Source organism: Grus americana, chromosome 28 (assembly GCF_028858705.1).
Source record: "Grus americana isolate bGruAme1 chromosome 28, bGruAme1.mat, whole genome shotgun sequence".
Lineage (NCBI taxonomy): Eukaryota > Metazoa > Chordata > Aves > Gruiformes > Gruidae > Grus > Grus americana.
In genome coordinates, this window is record NC_072879.1 from 2,732,234 (window position 1) to 2,746,413 (window position 14,180).

Genomic DNA, 14,180 nt, shown 5'->3' on the forward strand with positions numbered 1-14,180 from the left:
AGCATGGCACAACACAGGATGGCCCTGGGTTGGCACGGCACACCACAGCACAGGGCTGGCGCAGCCTGCCTGGCTCGGTACAGTCCAGCATGGCACGGCACAGCCTGGTTTGACACGGTCCAGCACGGCACAGGCTGGTGTAGCATGGTACGGCACAGCACGGCCTGGTTTAGCATGATATGGCACAGCCCGGCTGGGTAGAGCGTGGTCCTGCTGTACGTTGTGACGTGGCAAAGCCTGGCATGGCTCGGTTTGGCGTGGCACAGCTCAGTGTGTACCCCCAGCTGGGAGGGCAGAAGGGGGCACACAGCGAGGCGGGAAGGCAGGAGGTGCCAGGGGACCCTCTGTGCCCTGACCCCGGCCATACCGATGGCAGCAGGATGGAGAGGTCCTGGCGCAGGGACATTCCTGCTGCCCTCCGGCCCCGAGCGACGGCCACACAAGGGGACGCTTTCTGCAGGAACAAGGGGACTCTGTGCACGGCCCTCGGTGCCACCCGGCTCCGCCGTCCCGAGGTCACCCACCCCATCACGCGGCTGCCGGTGTCCCAGTGACACCACGCTCTCCTGCCTCACTGGGGCTTTGTTCGCCACCATGGGGGACAAGTCGTGCTGGGGATGGTCACAGGAGTCCGGTTTTGGACTCACGGCCACACTCACATGCGTGTGCACACACAGACACACACACTGAAAACACGAACAACCCCAACTTTGGAGCAGCCGCTTGAAATTTACCCGGTTACAGGCAGGGGATCAAAAAACATACCATGAAGTTTGCACACGCACACACAAAAAAAAAAAAAAAAAAAAAAGCCAAAATCCCTCAAAACCACAAGGTATCTTTTTTGCTTACCTTGCACATCTCACTGGGCCGGGGTGTGTGGCATGACCAGGGCACGCAACACAACTGGGGCAGGGTTTAGCTGAGTCCTGGCAGGCGTGTCAGCAGAACAGGGGGATATTTGGTTGCTTTCTCTTTTGCTTTTGGTAAAAGTGAGGCACGCAACCACACCTCGCATTCTGCCCTGCCTGGGAGCAGTCACCCTTCAGCAAGCTTTGAGCAGAAGAGGAAACACCTTTTGTGGGGAGCTGCGCTGAGCGCTGGGGCTGCTGCCGCACTGGGGCGGGGGGGTGGTGGCCACCCACTGGGTGCTGGGGGGACTGGGCAGCCGGAAAGGACAGCGGAGCCCCAGATCCGCTGCGGGACACCCCGGGCGGCTGATGCTGGGGTGGCTGCTGGTGGTGTTGGCGGCGCTGGCGCGGAATGGTAAGTGCTCCTGCGGCGTCGGGAGATAAGAGATAACTTCAGAAAACTTTCAATGAACGATTTGGGGGGGTGATAAGGCCTGGGGAGCTGTCGCTGCGATGGAGATGCTCGCCCAAAACCACAGGGACAAAGCTGGGTGAATCCCCGCCGGTGGCAGGCAGGTGCTGGGGCAGGCAGCACCGGCCAGCACCGCATCCCCGGGGAGGGGGGAAAATGGTGGGTTTTGGGTGAGAATCGCCCGCACAGCTGCTCCGATCCCCTGGGCGAGCAGCACGGTGATCTGGCAACAGCTACGCCACTGCTCCATCCCGGCCTTCCCCAACCCGCTGGGGCTTGGGGTGCGGGACCCCCCAGCCGCTGCCCTCTCCTGCAGGCACCCCCACGGCCCCCAGCTTCTCCTGCTGGAAGCAATGCGGCTCCCGCTGGTTCCTCTGCTCCTGGCCACCCCATGGCCCTGCCGGCAACACCTCCTACCTCCTGACGTTCTGGTGAGTCAGGCACCACGGTGGGGATGGGCACCGTGTCCTGGGGAGTCCATGGGATGTGTCCTGACACACGGGGACACACGACCTCCCCATCCCAAGCCCACCCGGAGGGCGAGCACTGCCCCATCCAGATCTGACCTCGCGCCCATTCCCCTCCCCAGCTACACAATGCCCAGGCTGTGCCAGCGGTTCAAGGTGGGCACAAGGACGACATACACCCTGAAGCATCATCAGGTTTACGTCCTCACCAACGCCACGGCCTGGGTGGAGGCACGCTGGGGGGACCACTTCCACAGGACCCCCAACCTCACGCTATACCTCAACAATGCTGGTAAGCACCCATGGGGCCAGGGTGGGTGCCAGCACCAGTGCTGATAACCGCAAGACCACTTCGTCTTCACAGTCAAGCTGGATCCGCCTCCTGCCGGGATGCCCTTCAACAAGTCCGGCGGCTGGCTGCAGCTGCAGGTGCCGTGGCCACCGTGCCACAGTGGGAGCCAGCCACCGCAGTGGGAGGCTCGCTTCCGGAGGATGGGTGACCGTGGCTGGCTGCAGGTAAAAACACCATTTGCCGGAGCCAGCAGTGACCATAGGGATGGTCAGTACCATCACGGCAATCCAGGCAGCGTGGGGAGCACGGGATGCTCGGTGACGCCACCGTTCCCCCAAAACCCATCCGGGCCCCATCTGTTTTGCTGCGTTATCGGCTCTGCCTGTCCTCCCGCCTCGGGATTCTGCTGCCACCCGTAACAGGATCAGGCCGCGATTCACAGGGATTACACAGGCAAAACCCCAGATTATACTAACGATGACGATGGATGAAATCTGGCCGCTTGTCTCCAGCAAAACCCCCCACAGCTGGGGACTCCCCCCACCCCTCTTGACTGCTGCTAGGGGGTTCCCAGGGCCGAAGCCGTGGTACCCCACCCGAGGGGACCCTCCTGGCCACCGTGTCCCCTGCACCCAGTTTGGCTCTCCGTGCCCCTGGGATGTTGCAGGGGGGACAGGGCAGCATTGCTTTCATGTCCCAGTAACATACTGGTTTTACTGGGCGGGTGCCTCCGTCCCCGGTTCTCTCCACAGGTGACGTGCAAGATGGCGATGGCCAAGGACAACTCAGGTCAGTTCGACCCGCGGGGATGCGGGGGATGAGCATCTTGTGGGGATACGGGGGATGAGCATCTTCCGGGGGTGCTCCTAGGTCCTGGTGGGGGTGCTCCCTCCCCCAGCCTCCAGCACCTCATGATGGCCAAAAGCTGGGGGAAAAGAGGGGGTGACCCCCCACCTGACCCTGCCACCCCACTCTAGTGACCTGTGCCCTGGGGGGACACGGTGCCTTCGAGGTCCAGCTCCGGCACAAACTCCCCCACTGGAGCAGCTACTGGAGCAACTGGAGCAGCTCCATCTTCGTTCCTGAGGGTGAGGAAGAGGACAGGAGGCAGGTGGGATCCCGATGGCTCCCAAAAATGCCGCTACCCTGGCCGGGCTCATTCCTCTTGCAGAAATCCTGGCGAGTCCGGTGCTGAGCTACCAGCTGGGAAAACTGGGGAGGGACGGGCAGCGAGTGCTGAGGCTGGCCTGGCAGGTATGGCAGCATCCCTGGGGACCTCCTGGGTGTCCCCCCGCCATTTCATCCCCCTCTCCCTCCCCCAGCCAGCCCCCGAGGAGCAGGGGCACGTCACCTACACGCTGCGCGCCCGCATGCTGGCATGCCGCTGCACCAAGTCGGCCGAGGAGGACGCCGCGGTGCTGGGGACAGAGGTGACGGCGCACAACCTCACCCTCTCCGGGGCCGAGTACGAAATCTTGCTGATGGCGGCCAATGCTGCCGGGATGGGGCCAACGCAGCGGCTCCACGTGCCGGCAGAGCAGCATGCAGGTACCTGCCCCGCGCAAAGACCGAGCTCCCCGGCAGCCTCGAGGGAGTTATTTTCCCGGCCGTCCCTTGCACCCCCTGTTTCATCCCAGATCTCAGCTTCAAGGATGTCAGCGTGGCTGGCGGCACCGTGACGGCGTGGTGGGAAGCACCGAGCCCTGGCTTGGTCTACTGCTTCGAGCAGCAGCCGCTGTCAGAAGCCCCGAAACGGGGCGTTTGCATCCAACAGGATTTCCCTGCCAAAAGCATCCACACGGAGAGAGGCAAGGGAGAGCCCCGAGCCCCCCGCCTGTCCCCCCCGCCCCAGTCCGCGGCTGGATCCTGGCAGGGTTTTAACCAGGATCCCTGGTTTCTGCCGCAGGAACACTGGAAGCGTCGGCATGTTACCGCCTGGCTGTGCATGGCTGGACCCCGGCATGGGGCTGGTCCACCTTTGCCACGCGGCACCACTACGCCGGCAACGGTACGTATGGAAACACGGAGCATCTGTGCCCAGTTTAACTGCAAAAAGGAGGGGTTCCCAAAATGCTCCCCCCCCTTTTTTTTTTTTTGCACCCCCCTCGCCCCCCATGATGCGCAGCCTCACTGGTAGTGCCCATCCACATCAACGCCAGCGCCAGGGATGCCACAATCGTCCTCCAGTGGAGCTCCTCCGCCCGTGCCGCCTGTCCCGGGGTGCTGGCCAAGTACCTCATCTGCCACGCGGCTGAGGGAGAGAACGTGACCTGTGAGCGGGACCCCCCCTCCCCATGGGGCAGAAGAAAGGTGCTGCCTGCAACCCGCGGGCAGCTGCCAGACTATGGCCCGCTTGCTATCGTTTGCCCAGACGCTGAAGTGGACACCACGGCATCGCACTACACCCTCCGAAATGTACGGTCTGGCACAGTCTACAGGGTGGGTGTTCAGGAGGTGATGGCAGAGACCCAGGGGACCTGCAGCCCTCGGTGGCACTTCCAAACCAAGGCACTGGGTAACGGCTGGAGATCCTATCCCCTCCCTGGTCCCTGTGGGGTGCTCTTCATGGGGTGCTCGCCCTCGCCCTGAAACGGTTCCCGTGTCCCACGTGGGGTGCTGGGGACAGAAACGCCACCCCCCCAACCATACCCATGCCCAGGTCCCCAGGGAGCAGCATGGAACTCCAACCTGAAGTACCTGGGCATCTCACTGTGTCTCCCCGCCATGGCTGCCATCTACCAGCTGAGCAAAAAGAGGTGACGGCAGCACCCTTGCCCCCACCCTGCTCCGGCCACCCCTCCTCACCTCTCCCATTACCCACCCCCTCACCAACCACCTCCTCCCCAGGGCCCGCCGCCTCCTCCTCCCACCCCTGCCCAAGCCCATGGGCAGCAAAGCCATCCAGTTCTCCGCTGCTGAAATGAGCCAGGTGAGATGCAAGGAGCAGGAGGGGCCAGATCCTGCACCCCAGCAGGCACCCGTGCACGGCCCTGGCACAGGATGTTTCCCCCCCAAACACATCCCACCCTTAGGGCCAGCCCCGGCCAGGCTTTGTGGAGCCCTCCGAGAAGTTCAGCCCGGCTGAGCTGCTGATAACGGAGCATCCTGGCAAGGAGATGACCGACGTCGGCACGCGACCCGGCACGCCGCAGCCTGGCCCCACAGCCGAAGAACCGGTGGGCTGCGAGAAGGAGCTGCCATTCGCCTACCGCAGGCAGGATGTGCTGAGCCCGGTGGCATTTCCACTGCCTGGCAGCACCAGCTGCACCAGCCACCCACCCGGCGAGGAGGAAGAAGAGGAGGGAAGGTGGGGGCTGTGCCAGCCGTTAGTCCCCATCCCTCTGCTCATCTTCGACAAACCCGTCATCATCAGGGACGGGAAAGGATTGGACCCGTCGCTGGAGAAGTCGGTGCTGTAGCCACGACCAGGCTGGTTCAGCAGGGATGGATGGCAGGAGGGGGATGAGGGGGGGTCCTGTGGGGTGCTGAGCACCCGTGTGGGATGCCAAGCACCCACCCTGTGGGTTCACGGTCGCACCAGCACTTTCAGGGAGTTTTCTGGTTTCTAGGACGTGGAAGGCAATGCCTCCAGGAGCCGCGTTGCGTGGGGTCAGGATCTGGCCACACACTTCCCAGCCTCAACCTCCCACTGGTGACAAACACGGAGAGAAGGCAGCTGCAGAGTCCGGCTGGTGCTGAGTGTGTTTCCTTGGATCGGGGGAGCAGCAGAGCTTCATCCCGGCTGGCTGCCTCCTGCTCTCCTGCCACAGCTGGGGCCAGCATCATCCCGGCAGGATGGGGGCACAAACAGCCCCAGCACCAAACACCAGCTACTTGCAAAAAAAAAAAAAGTGTAGTGAAAAAAAAAGTGTAGTAAAAAAAAAAAAAAGGCAAAAAAAAAAAAATTAAAATGAATACATGAAGCAGCAGGGATGAGATGGTTTCCCTTGCCTGACCTGGGCAGATTACAGCAAGGATTTAGAGTCGAGGGCAATCCATGGCGCTGCAGAGGATGCAGCCAGGCAGTGGGGCTGGGACCGGGGGTGACCTGGGGTGGGCAGGGGCCCCCAGAACCCTCACTTGGGGCCACGCCGCTGCCTCAGGCCTTATCTGGGGCAGAACTGGAGATGCTGCTGAAGATGAAGAGCATTTTGTGGTTTCGTCTGCCTTGCGTGCAAGGGCCAGAGGTGTCAGCGTTTACTTGCTGAGAGTGCAAAAAATAAAAAGGAAACAAAAAATGGGGTTAGCAGCACGGGGAAGTCCGGGGAAAGGCTGTGCCAGCACCGCCACGGCGTCTCTGCCGCAGCTGCCGGCGTAAAGCTCAGCCTCCTCGCTGCTGCTTTTAGCTCCAGTCATGTTTTGCAAAGGATTTTACCAAAATTACACTCGCCGCACCGGCACACGCGAGCGGAAACCACACCGATGCCGACCGGAGATAACGCACCGTGGAGCGTGGCCGGGGCAGCACACGGCTGCATTTCAGCACGTTCCCCTCTGTGAGCTCCCCCAGCCGTGGGTGGGTTGGGATTTACGGCTTTTCCCAGTGCTCTGGGGATAGAGACGGCTGCGACGGCGTCATTCCCATGGCTGGGGGCCCCGGCCGGCCGTGCACGTGCAGGACCCCCCCGCCACTGTGTCCACTGGTGTCCGGCACTGCACGTCCACGGTGTCTCAGCTGCTGGCGGAGCCACGAGGTGGCACCAGCCCTGCGTCCTCACGGCGCTTCCCGACAGAGCAAATCCATCGTTCCCTCCCCGCCACATGGCCACGCGTCACCCCACAGCCCCCTGCACCGCTGGCAGCGTCCCAGCTGTAAATTGGCAGGTTTTTATACAGCAGCGACCATGATCCGCCAGAGCAAAGCCCCAGCCCCAAAGCAACCCGTGTGTCACCGGCAGCCTCCATCCTTGCTCTCCAGCACCCCAAATCCCTCAGGATCGGCCGGAGGCTGGTGATCCGGCATCCTCCCAACCACAGAAACTCAGCCGGAGAGATTGTATTTAGGGATTTTACTGGGATTTGGGCAATGCTGGGCTCACCGTCAGAGCACACCACGCCAGCCACGTGCGGAGGAAGTATTCCGTTATGGGTCGGTGTAAGCGTGCACTCAGATTTCAGCCCCGGCCCCTGTTTACAGCCCGTTTTTGGGGATGGAGCAGCGAAGGAAGCTGTGCCGGGGTCACAGCTCGACATGGCTGGGTGGCAGCGGTAAACACATTGCCCGGCTCAGGGCCAGCGCTGCCAGTGGTTAATCATTCCTGTTCAGGGAACAAGTTCATGCCAGGACAGCCAGTCCCGATTGCTGCATTAAAAACACCCTGGGGAGGGGGGTGGGGGGGTGGAAGATCCCCCCCATTGCCCCCACGGGGTCACCCTCTGGGGATCGATCCCGCTCATGACACCACTCACGTCCCTCCCCGATGCCTTTGGGAACAGCCCCATCCCCACCGACAGACCCACGCATCCTTTCCCACACATGTCCCGAGTTGGCCAGTGCTCTGCCAGGAAGATGGTACCATGCAGAGCCCACAGGGAATGTGCCGGGGAAAACTAATTAAGCCAGCCTTGCCAATTAGTTCCAGTGAGCAGCTCAGGACTTTCTAATTAGTTTAAATTTCACAGGACTGTTTTCCAAATGAGTCTCCGGGAGCTGCTCTCAGCCCAGCGACCTGAGGATGGCTGCTGGGCCAGCTCTCGCAGTGAGGACGTGACCTTCCCAGCTCCTCCATCTGGATCTGACCCTGTGGAGGACCCAGACGTGCCGCAGGACATCGGTTACGCCCTGCAAGAGCTGCTACCACCCGCAGCCTGAGAACAAGCAACTCATTACACTGAACAGGGAACTCCTTCTAGGACAGCTCTGGGGTAAGTGGCAAAAAGCCATCGCAATGGCGGGGGGGAGCTCAGAGCAGTGCAGGGGGATGGTAGGAGCGTGGCCGGATCAGCATTGATCCCAAAGGCACCCTGAGCTGTGGGGGTCCTCTGGCTTTGGGGTCCCCCCAGCTGAGCAGAGCAGCCCCAGCCATCCGCAGACATGTACCCTGACACCTTTACAAGCAGCTAATTTAAGACTTGTTGCCTTTTATTTTTAGAAGAGGACATCTGATTATGTCCTGCAGTGCCTTTTTATATTGCCTGATATGCTGACTATTTCTGTACGGCTGTTTACACCCGCCGGTGCCAGTGCTGCCCAAACGCCTTGGGTGAAGGTGCTGTTTTCAGAGGTGAGCGCTGAGTATCCCTGCCCTAAAGGGAAAAAACCTCCCCCTGTTCCCTCCCTATTCCCGCAGGGTCCCTGCGACACGTCCCCAAAAGCAAATGGCACCAGGGACCACGCATGGGTGGATTTATCCCGTGCTGCCTCCACTTGCTAAGCGGAAAATTCACTGCTGCATCCCAAGAAAGCACGTGGTGCAGCCAGCCGGAGCTGCAGGAAGATGCTCAGAGCCCAGGGATTTCCTTTGGGCTTCCTGATATTTGGGGATGCAAGCTCAGCCATCGCTGAAGGAAAAAACCATAAAATAGCCAGAGGGGTTTGTTACAGCTCTATAAACATCAGCTCTTGGGTTGGGGCAGAGCCCCCAGGGAAGGTGAGGTCCATCCCTGCAGATCCGGGCTGGGATTTTGCTCCCAGGTCGAGGAGTTTAATCTGTGTCCCAGCCTCAGGGAAGCGGGACAGAGCGACAGCCGGGTTTTAGCACGGGCAGCAGAGAAGGTTGCAGCCCTGCAGCCCCTTCCCTCATCCATCCATCCATCCATCCATCCATCCATCCATCGATCCCTCTTCCCAGCCCCTTCCCTCCCCGAGCCCCAGCCCAGAGAAGTGCCGACGCCAGCGAGGTGTTTAGGAGCCCGGCCACAAGCCGTGGCACGGAGGAGGATTATTTGCCAGGCAAAAAGCCACCGCTGCCACCACCTACACAATGCCACCCACTCCCGGGGGAATTAGGTGACCATTCAGGAGCTGCTTTGACTTAATCTCTAAGCAAACAAACCGATCCCTGGGCTGGTTTGGTTTTTTTCTTTTAATTATTTTATTCTTTAAGCAGAATTCAAAGGCTGCATCTCACCCAGGGGCAGATGGCTCATCCACCCCCTCTCGGCATTGCAAAACCCCCATGGCCGGGATGCCCGGCAGATCCTCGGGGTAGAAAAACCTCTGCAGTTGGGCAATTTTTGCTTTTCCTCCCTAAGAAAAGCTTTTGAGGTTCTCACCCCCCCCCCCCCCCCCCCCCCCCCCCCGCAAAATAATCCCCAAGCATCACTGGCACAGGCATCCCAGCTGTGCCCATGCAGCGGGGAAGGGGCCACAGGGACCACAGCTGGACCGATGGCCACAGCTGGACCGATGGCCACTGGCAACAGCTGGGCTCAGCTTGTTTTTAAAGTCATGGGTATTTCAGCGCTGGGCGTTTCGCAACCGTACGGTGTCACAACAACAACAACAACTGCAGTTTTACTTTGCAAACAGGGCCCGCGGCCACCCAGCACCCCCAGATCTTTCCTGCTCGTGTCAGGCTGAGCTCGCCTGCTGCAACAGCTTCACCTGGGCAAGCGTTGTTTCCAAACCTGAGAATGGAAAATGACTTGAAGCAACAACAAAATCAAGTATCGAATAATGGGGTTTTTTTCCCTCTGCCATTGAGAGGGGCTCAGGGCTGCACTGGATTCTCAGATCACTGCAAAAACCCACCAGGATGCTGCGTGCCCTGGCACGTGAGCTGGGACAAGCGTTTAGAAACCATCTTCTCCCTCTGCCATGCGAGAAACACCTGGGTGATGGCAGGAAAGATTTTCTTTCTGCAGTTTTAATGTTTTCGGATGGCTGCTGGCAGGGCTGGCAGCCCCAGGGGCAGCTCAGCCTCTGGCATGGCCGAAGCTTTCCAGGCTTTGGCGGCAGCAGCCTGGTGCAGCAAAGCCACAGCTATTGAATTTTTTTTTTTTTTTCCCCCCAACCAAACCCTTATAATAATAATAAAAAGAGTCATAAAACAAGGACATTGGGAGCCAGGCAGCCACCTCCCTGCGCTTCCCTGGCTATCAGGTGATCTGGAAAAAAAGGACACGGCGCCCTTATCAGCACACCCGTTCTCCTGCCCGCTTGGCAGCGGAGCCGTCCAGAGGTTTGCGGCATAAACATATTTTGCTCGAGCGGGCAGTTGGGGCTGAGCTAAGGATATCTGGCTTGGCAGGAATCAGAGAGCACCACTCCCCCCCCAAAAAAAAATTTCCCATTTTTGCAGCAAACTGCATCTGCACACCCAGGGAAAGGGCTGATCCCCGAGCCAGCAACTAGCTGAGCTTTGCAGCAATAAATACAGGACCAAGAGTAATCCTGCCCCCCCCCCCATCCACTCCCCTGGTGTTTACCAGCTCTTTGCAAACAGTTTGACTCTCCCTCATTTTTTCCACACACAAAACCACCAGGAAAGCGGAGCAAACCAGCTTGAGACCCTCCGGAACCATCCGGTGGAGCCGTAGCTGCCTTCACCACCAGTGCTGCCCGCCACGGCCACCTCCAACCAGCTAGGATGACCCCCCCCCCCCCCGTTATCACTGCCTCCATCACCATGCTGGGATATGGTGGCATTTACACAGCTGCTTAGCAGGAAAATCCCTCTCCCTACTCCACATAAACCCTTGCTTTTAAAAGTAATTGTTGCAGGCTTGCTAACGAGGTCAGTAAATGGGGAGGGGGTTTAATTGCAAGCTCCTGGTGATGTCTGGGTATCCCTGCCAGCAGGCTTAGGCACCTTCCTGCCCCCCCCACCCCCCCCCAAACTGGGCTGGGCTTGGCTTGGCTTGGCTTGGCTTGAGGGTTTTTTGTTGAAATCAGCTCAAAATTGCTGCTTCTTGCAGGGCAGGGGGAGGTAAAGGGGAAGAAAAAAAGGAGCATGACCCCATTTCTGGATGCTTTGAGACTGGAGGTCGGAGCCGAGGGGTTTGCCAGGGTTGACCCATTGCAGGAGCGGGGGCTGTGGTGGCAGGGGACAGGGAGCAGCAGGGGTGACAGCTCCCTGGCCCTTCTCCCTCAGATGGAGATGGCCGCGTCCCCACCGGCACCCGGAGAAGCCCACCGGCGAGGGCGGCGGTGCCACTTGCATCCCCCCCTGCGCTGCCAAACACCCCGTGTGAGCAAGGTTTTGACTGCGGGGAGATGCGTTGGTCAGGGCGTGGGATGCCACCGCGCTGTGACCCCCGAGCCATGGCAGGGGATGGGCACCCAGTGCCGGATGGGGTTTTCCACGCGACTTGCGAAGCCGTGTCCAGGAGTGACAGCAAACACAGCCGGGGTGGGGAGCAGCGCTGGGAGCAAAGTCCCATCCTATCTGTGCCGTGGGACATGGCCGTGTCACCCGCAGATCCCAGCCCATGCCGGCGCAGGAGCCGTGCCGCATCCCTGGCCATGCCCACGCACCCTGTTTGTGTGCCAACACATCACGTGCTGCCGTTGGATGACTCGGGGGCGGGGGGGGATTCTTTTTTAGCAGTAGTGGTTTTTTGTTTTTTTTTTGAACAAAGCCAAAATATTTGTGTCCCTGCAGGGACAGCTATGGGTCGCTGGGGTCCCGGTGGGAGAGGAGACACCCAGCTCAGTGGGGAGGGCCCTGGCTGGCACCCAGCGCCGGCAGCTCCAGCCCCCCGCACGGTCCCCGCTGTTTATACATAGACATGTTTGTGCGCAGCGCCCAGCCCCTTCCTTGCTCCCAAACAACTGGATAAAAGTCAAAAAGTCATAAAAATTTTCCATTCCCCGAGGGAGGGAGCAGTGACCACGTGAGGGGCCGGGCAGCCCCACAGTGAGGGACCCCAACTCGGGGGGCTTGGCCCCAGAAAAACAAGAGGTTGGGTTTGATGCAGTGAATAAGGCGGTGGTTTGCTCCCGGCAGCCCACGGCATCAGCCCGACCCATGGCAAACCTGCCACTGGTAGCACCCTCTGCCATCGGGGCTTGGGGGGCGTTGGGGCTTGTGAGGTGTCTCAGTGAGCACCGTGATCTCTGCTTGCACCGGCACGATGATCCACGGGGATGGGACACGTGGCACATGCAACGCATCCATCCGGCTCCCCCAGACCTGGATTTTGGGCATAAATCAACCCTGGTTTCTCCACCATTTTCCCCTGCAGCCAGAGGGGTTCGCTGCCTGCGCCCGCCTGGCTGCCGCTCCTGGAAAAAGCTGCGATTCCTGTTGAGCCGGTGGGGAAAGCCCCGGTGCAGGGATGCGGGGACTTTGCCTGCGGTTTCTGTGGGCGGGAGCGGCTCCGGCAAACAGGCAGCTGAGTCAGCGGGCAGAGGACGGCCGCAATGCCGCCCCGGCATGTCGGGGTGCACGGCTGCTTCCTGGTGCCCTGGCAGAGCCCTGGCACTGCCACGTAAAGGGGAACCCCAGAGATGCTACAGGGACCAAGCTGTGCAAAACCAAAGCAAGGCCCGGTGCTGCCGGGGACCCCACGTGTGTCCCCAAGGTTCTCGGGGGGGCACAGGTCCCGTAGCCTGGGGATGAGCAGGTCCCCGTGCTCCCAAGCACCCATCAACGCCAACTCGCTGCTCCCGGGGTACCAGCCCAGCTTGGGACCCGCTGCAAAGATGCTGAATTTGGGCAGCACATTGACCCTGGCCCCAGTGCGGGGACAGAGCAGGGCGTCCCTATTCGAGCAAAATGCAGATTTATCATCACCGACCCCCCGCCCCCCGCAAACAGACCAGCCCCCGGTGCCCCCTCCTGCTGTGGGTTTTGGGGTGAGCTGCACCCTGCGGGGCTCAGGCCAGCTGGGATGGGGGAGGCAGCGCTCGTTTTGGGAGCTGGATGGGCGCCCGGGCCGGGAGGCAGCAGTGGCGCAGCTAATCCCCAGCCCTCGCGAGGCTGCGGCCTGTGCCGGCACATTCTGTCCCCGCCAGCGCCAGGACGGCCGCGAGCTTCGCGTGTCACCCTCCCTGCGGCACAGCCGCGCTGGCCCCCCGCCGCTGACCCTCCGCTGGAGGATAACAGCCTCAAGCCAGGCCACGGCCGCCATGCTGGGCCCGAGCATCCTCCTCCGGGGACAGGGAGAGCTGGGGGGGAAGGAGCGGCCCCCTGACATGCTGCAGAAAGGGGCTGCAGGGCCGTGAGCTGCAGGGGGGGGATCCCAGCACCCCAGTGTCTGGGGCAGAGGGGGTCCTACATTTTTGGGACTGAAGGGCAAAAAGGAGAAGAGAGAGGAGCAGAGCGGAGGCGGTGGGGGTGCAGTACTTCCATGCCCCTTGCGAAGAGCAGATATTCCCGGGTGGTCTGGGAAGCATTTTCCAACGTGCGGGGCCAAGAGCTATAAATAATCCCGGTGCTATAATTGCATAACATGCCTCTTCTCCAGCATTCGGTCTCCGCGCCGCGGCCGGCATCACCGCACATGGCAGGGAGCCCCCCTGTGCCTCAGCACCCCCCCCGCCATGTCAATAAACCGGAGAGTGGCAGGGGCTTTTCAGTGAGGACTTTGGAGCTGGGGAAGATAAACAGCAGAAGGTCGGAGGGAGTGCTGGCAGCAAGGCCAGTGGTTGTGGAAGTGCTGCTGGGGGGGGGTGGTCTGTGCCGCACCCCAGCTCCGGGGCAGCTCTGAATATCCAGACGGGGTATTTTTAGCCCCTCTGGGATTGAGGAGCACAGCCCTTTGCTGGCAAGAGACCCAGACAGGCCGTGCCCTCGCCTTGCTGCGCTACTGTCCGGCTTCACGAGAAAAACCTGGAGGCATTTACCAGAATTCCTGCTGGAAAGATCCCTCCCCACGTGGGGGCTGGGAGCGGTGCCCACCGGCATTGGGTTCCCCAACCCAGCATGGCCTGTCCCCGCGGCTGTTGCTGTCATGGCATGACATGCTTTCCCAGAAAGGTGCGGCGGGACGGACGGGGTGCTCTGCAGCTCTGCTCCCCCGCCAGCCCTGGGAATAAGCATCCCCTTGTGCGGCCAGGGCAGATGATTGGGGTCTGACCAGCAGCCCCTGGCTGTCTCTGCCACTTGGTGTTTGCCAGCATAGAATGGCTCCCTTGTGCCGTGCCCCAGTGGGGTGGAGGTTAGCTGCACGGCAGCCCCGGGGGGGGGCTGATCACAGGGTTTCTTTTGGAG

At 60.9% G+C, this 14,180-nt stretch overlaps 1 protein-coding gene and 1 long non-coding RNA gene across 3 annotated transcripts; both read left to right on the forward strand.

Annotated features, from left to right (window-relative positions):
• Positions 1-1,077: 1,077 nt before the first annotated feature.
• IL12RB1 (interleukin 12 receptor subunit beta 1) lies at positions 1,078-6,001 on the forward strand. Of its 2 annotated transcripts, none has more exons than XM_054805606.1 (16): positions 1,078-1,266; positions 1,640-1,754; positions 1,913-2,082; positions 2,155-2,306; positions 2,835-2,871; positions 3,060-3,170; positions 3,254-3,336; positions 3,405-3,630; positions 3,720-3,890; positions 3,989-4,090; positions 4,208-4,354; positions 4,454-4,597; positions 4,742-4,838; positions 4,930-5,011; positions 5,115-5,492; positions 5,652-6,001. In XM_054805606.1, exons 1-16 carry the CDS (start codon positions 1,221-1,223, stop codon positions 5,736-5,738), a joined length of 2,148 nt encoding a protein of 715 aa, XP_054661581.1. In that variant the 5' UTR covers positions 1,078-1,220; the 3' UTR covers positions 5,739-6,001. The 2 variants fall into 2 exon arrangements, with proteins under 2 accessions (XP_054661581.1, XP_054661582.1); XM_054805607.1 differs by having other exon boundaries at positions 1,095-1,266; positions 4,220-4,354.
• Positions 6,002-7,376: 1,375 nt separating this feature from the next.
• On the forward strand, positions 7,377-10,060 carry LOC129197307 (uncharacterized). Its single transcript, XR_008574290.1, has 3 exons — positions 7,377-7,947; positions 8,175-8,306; positions 9,554-10,060. It is a non-coding gene; the product is annotated as an uncharacterized LOC129197307 (long non-coding RNA).
• Positions 10,061-14,180: the final 4,120 nt, after the last annotated feature.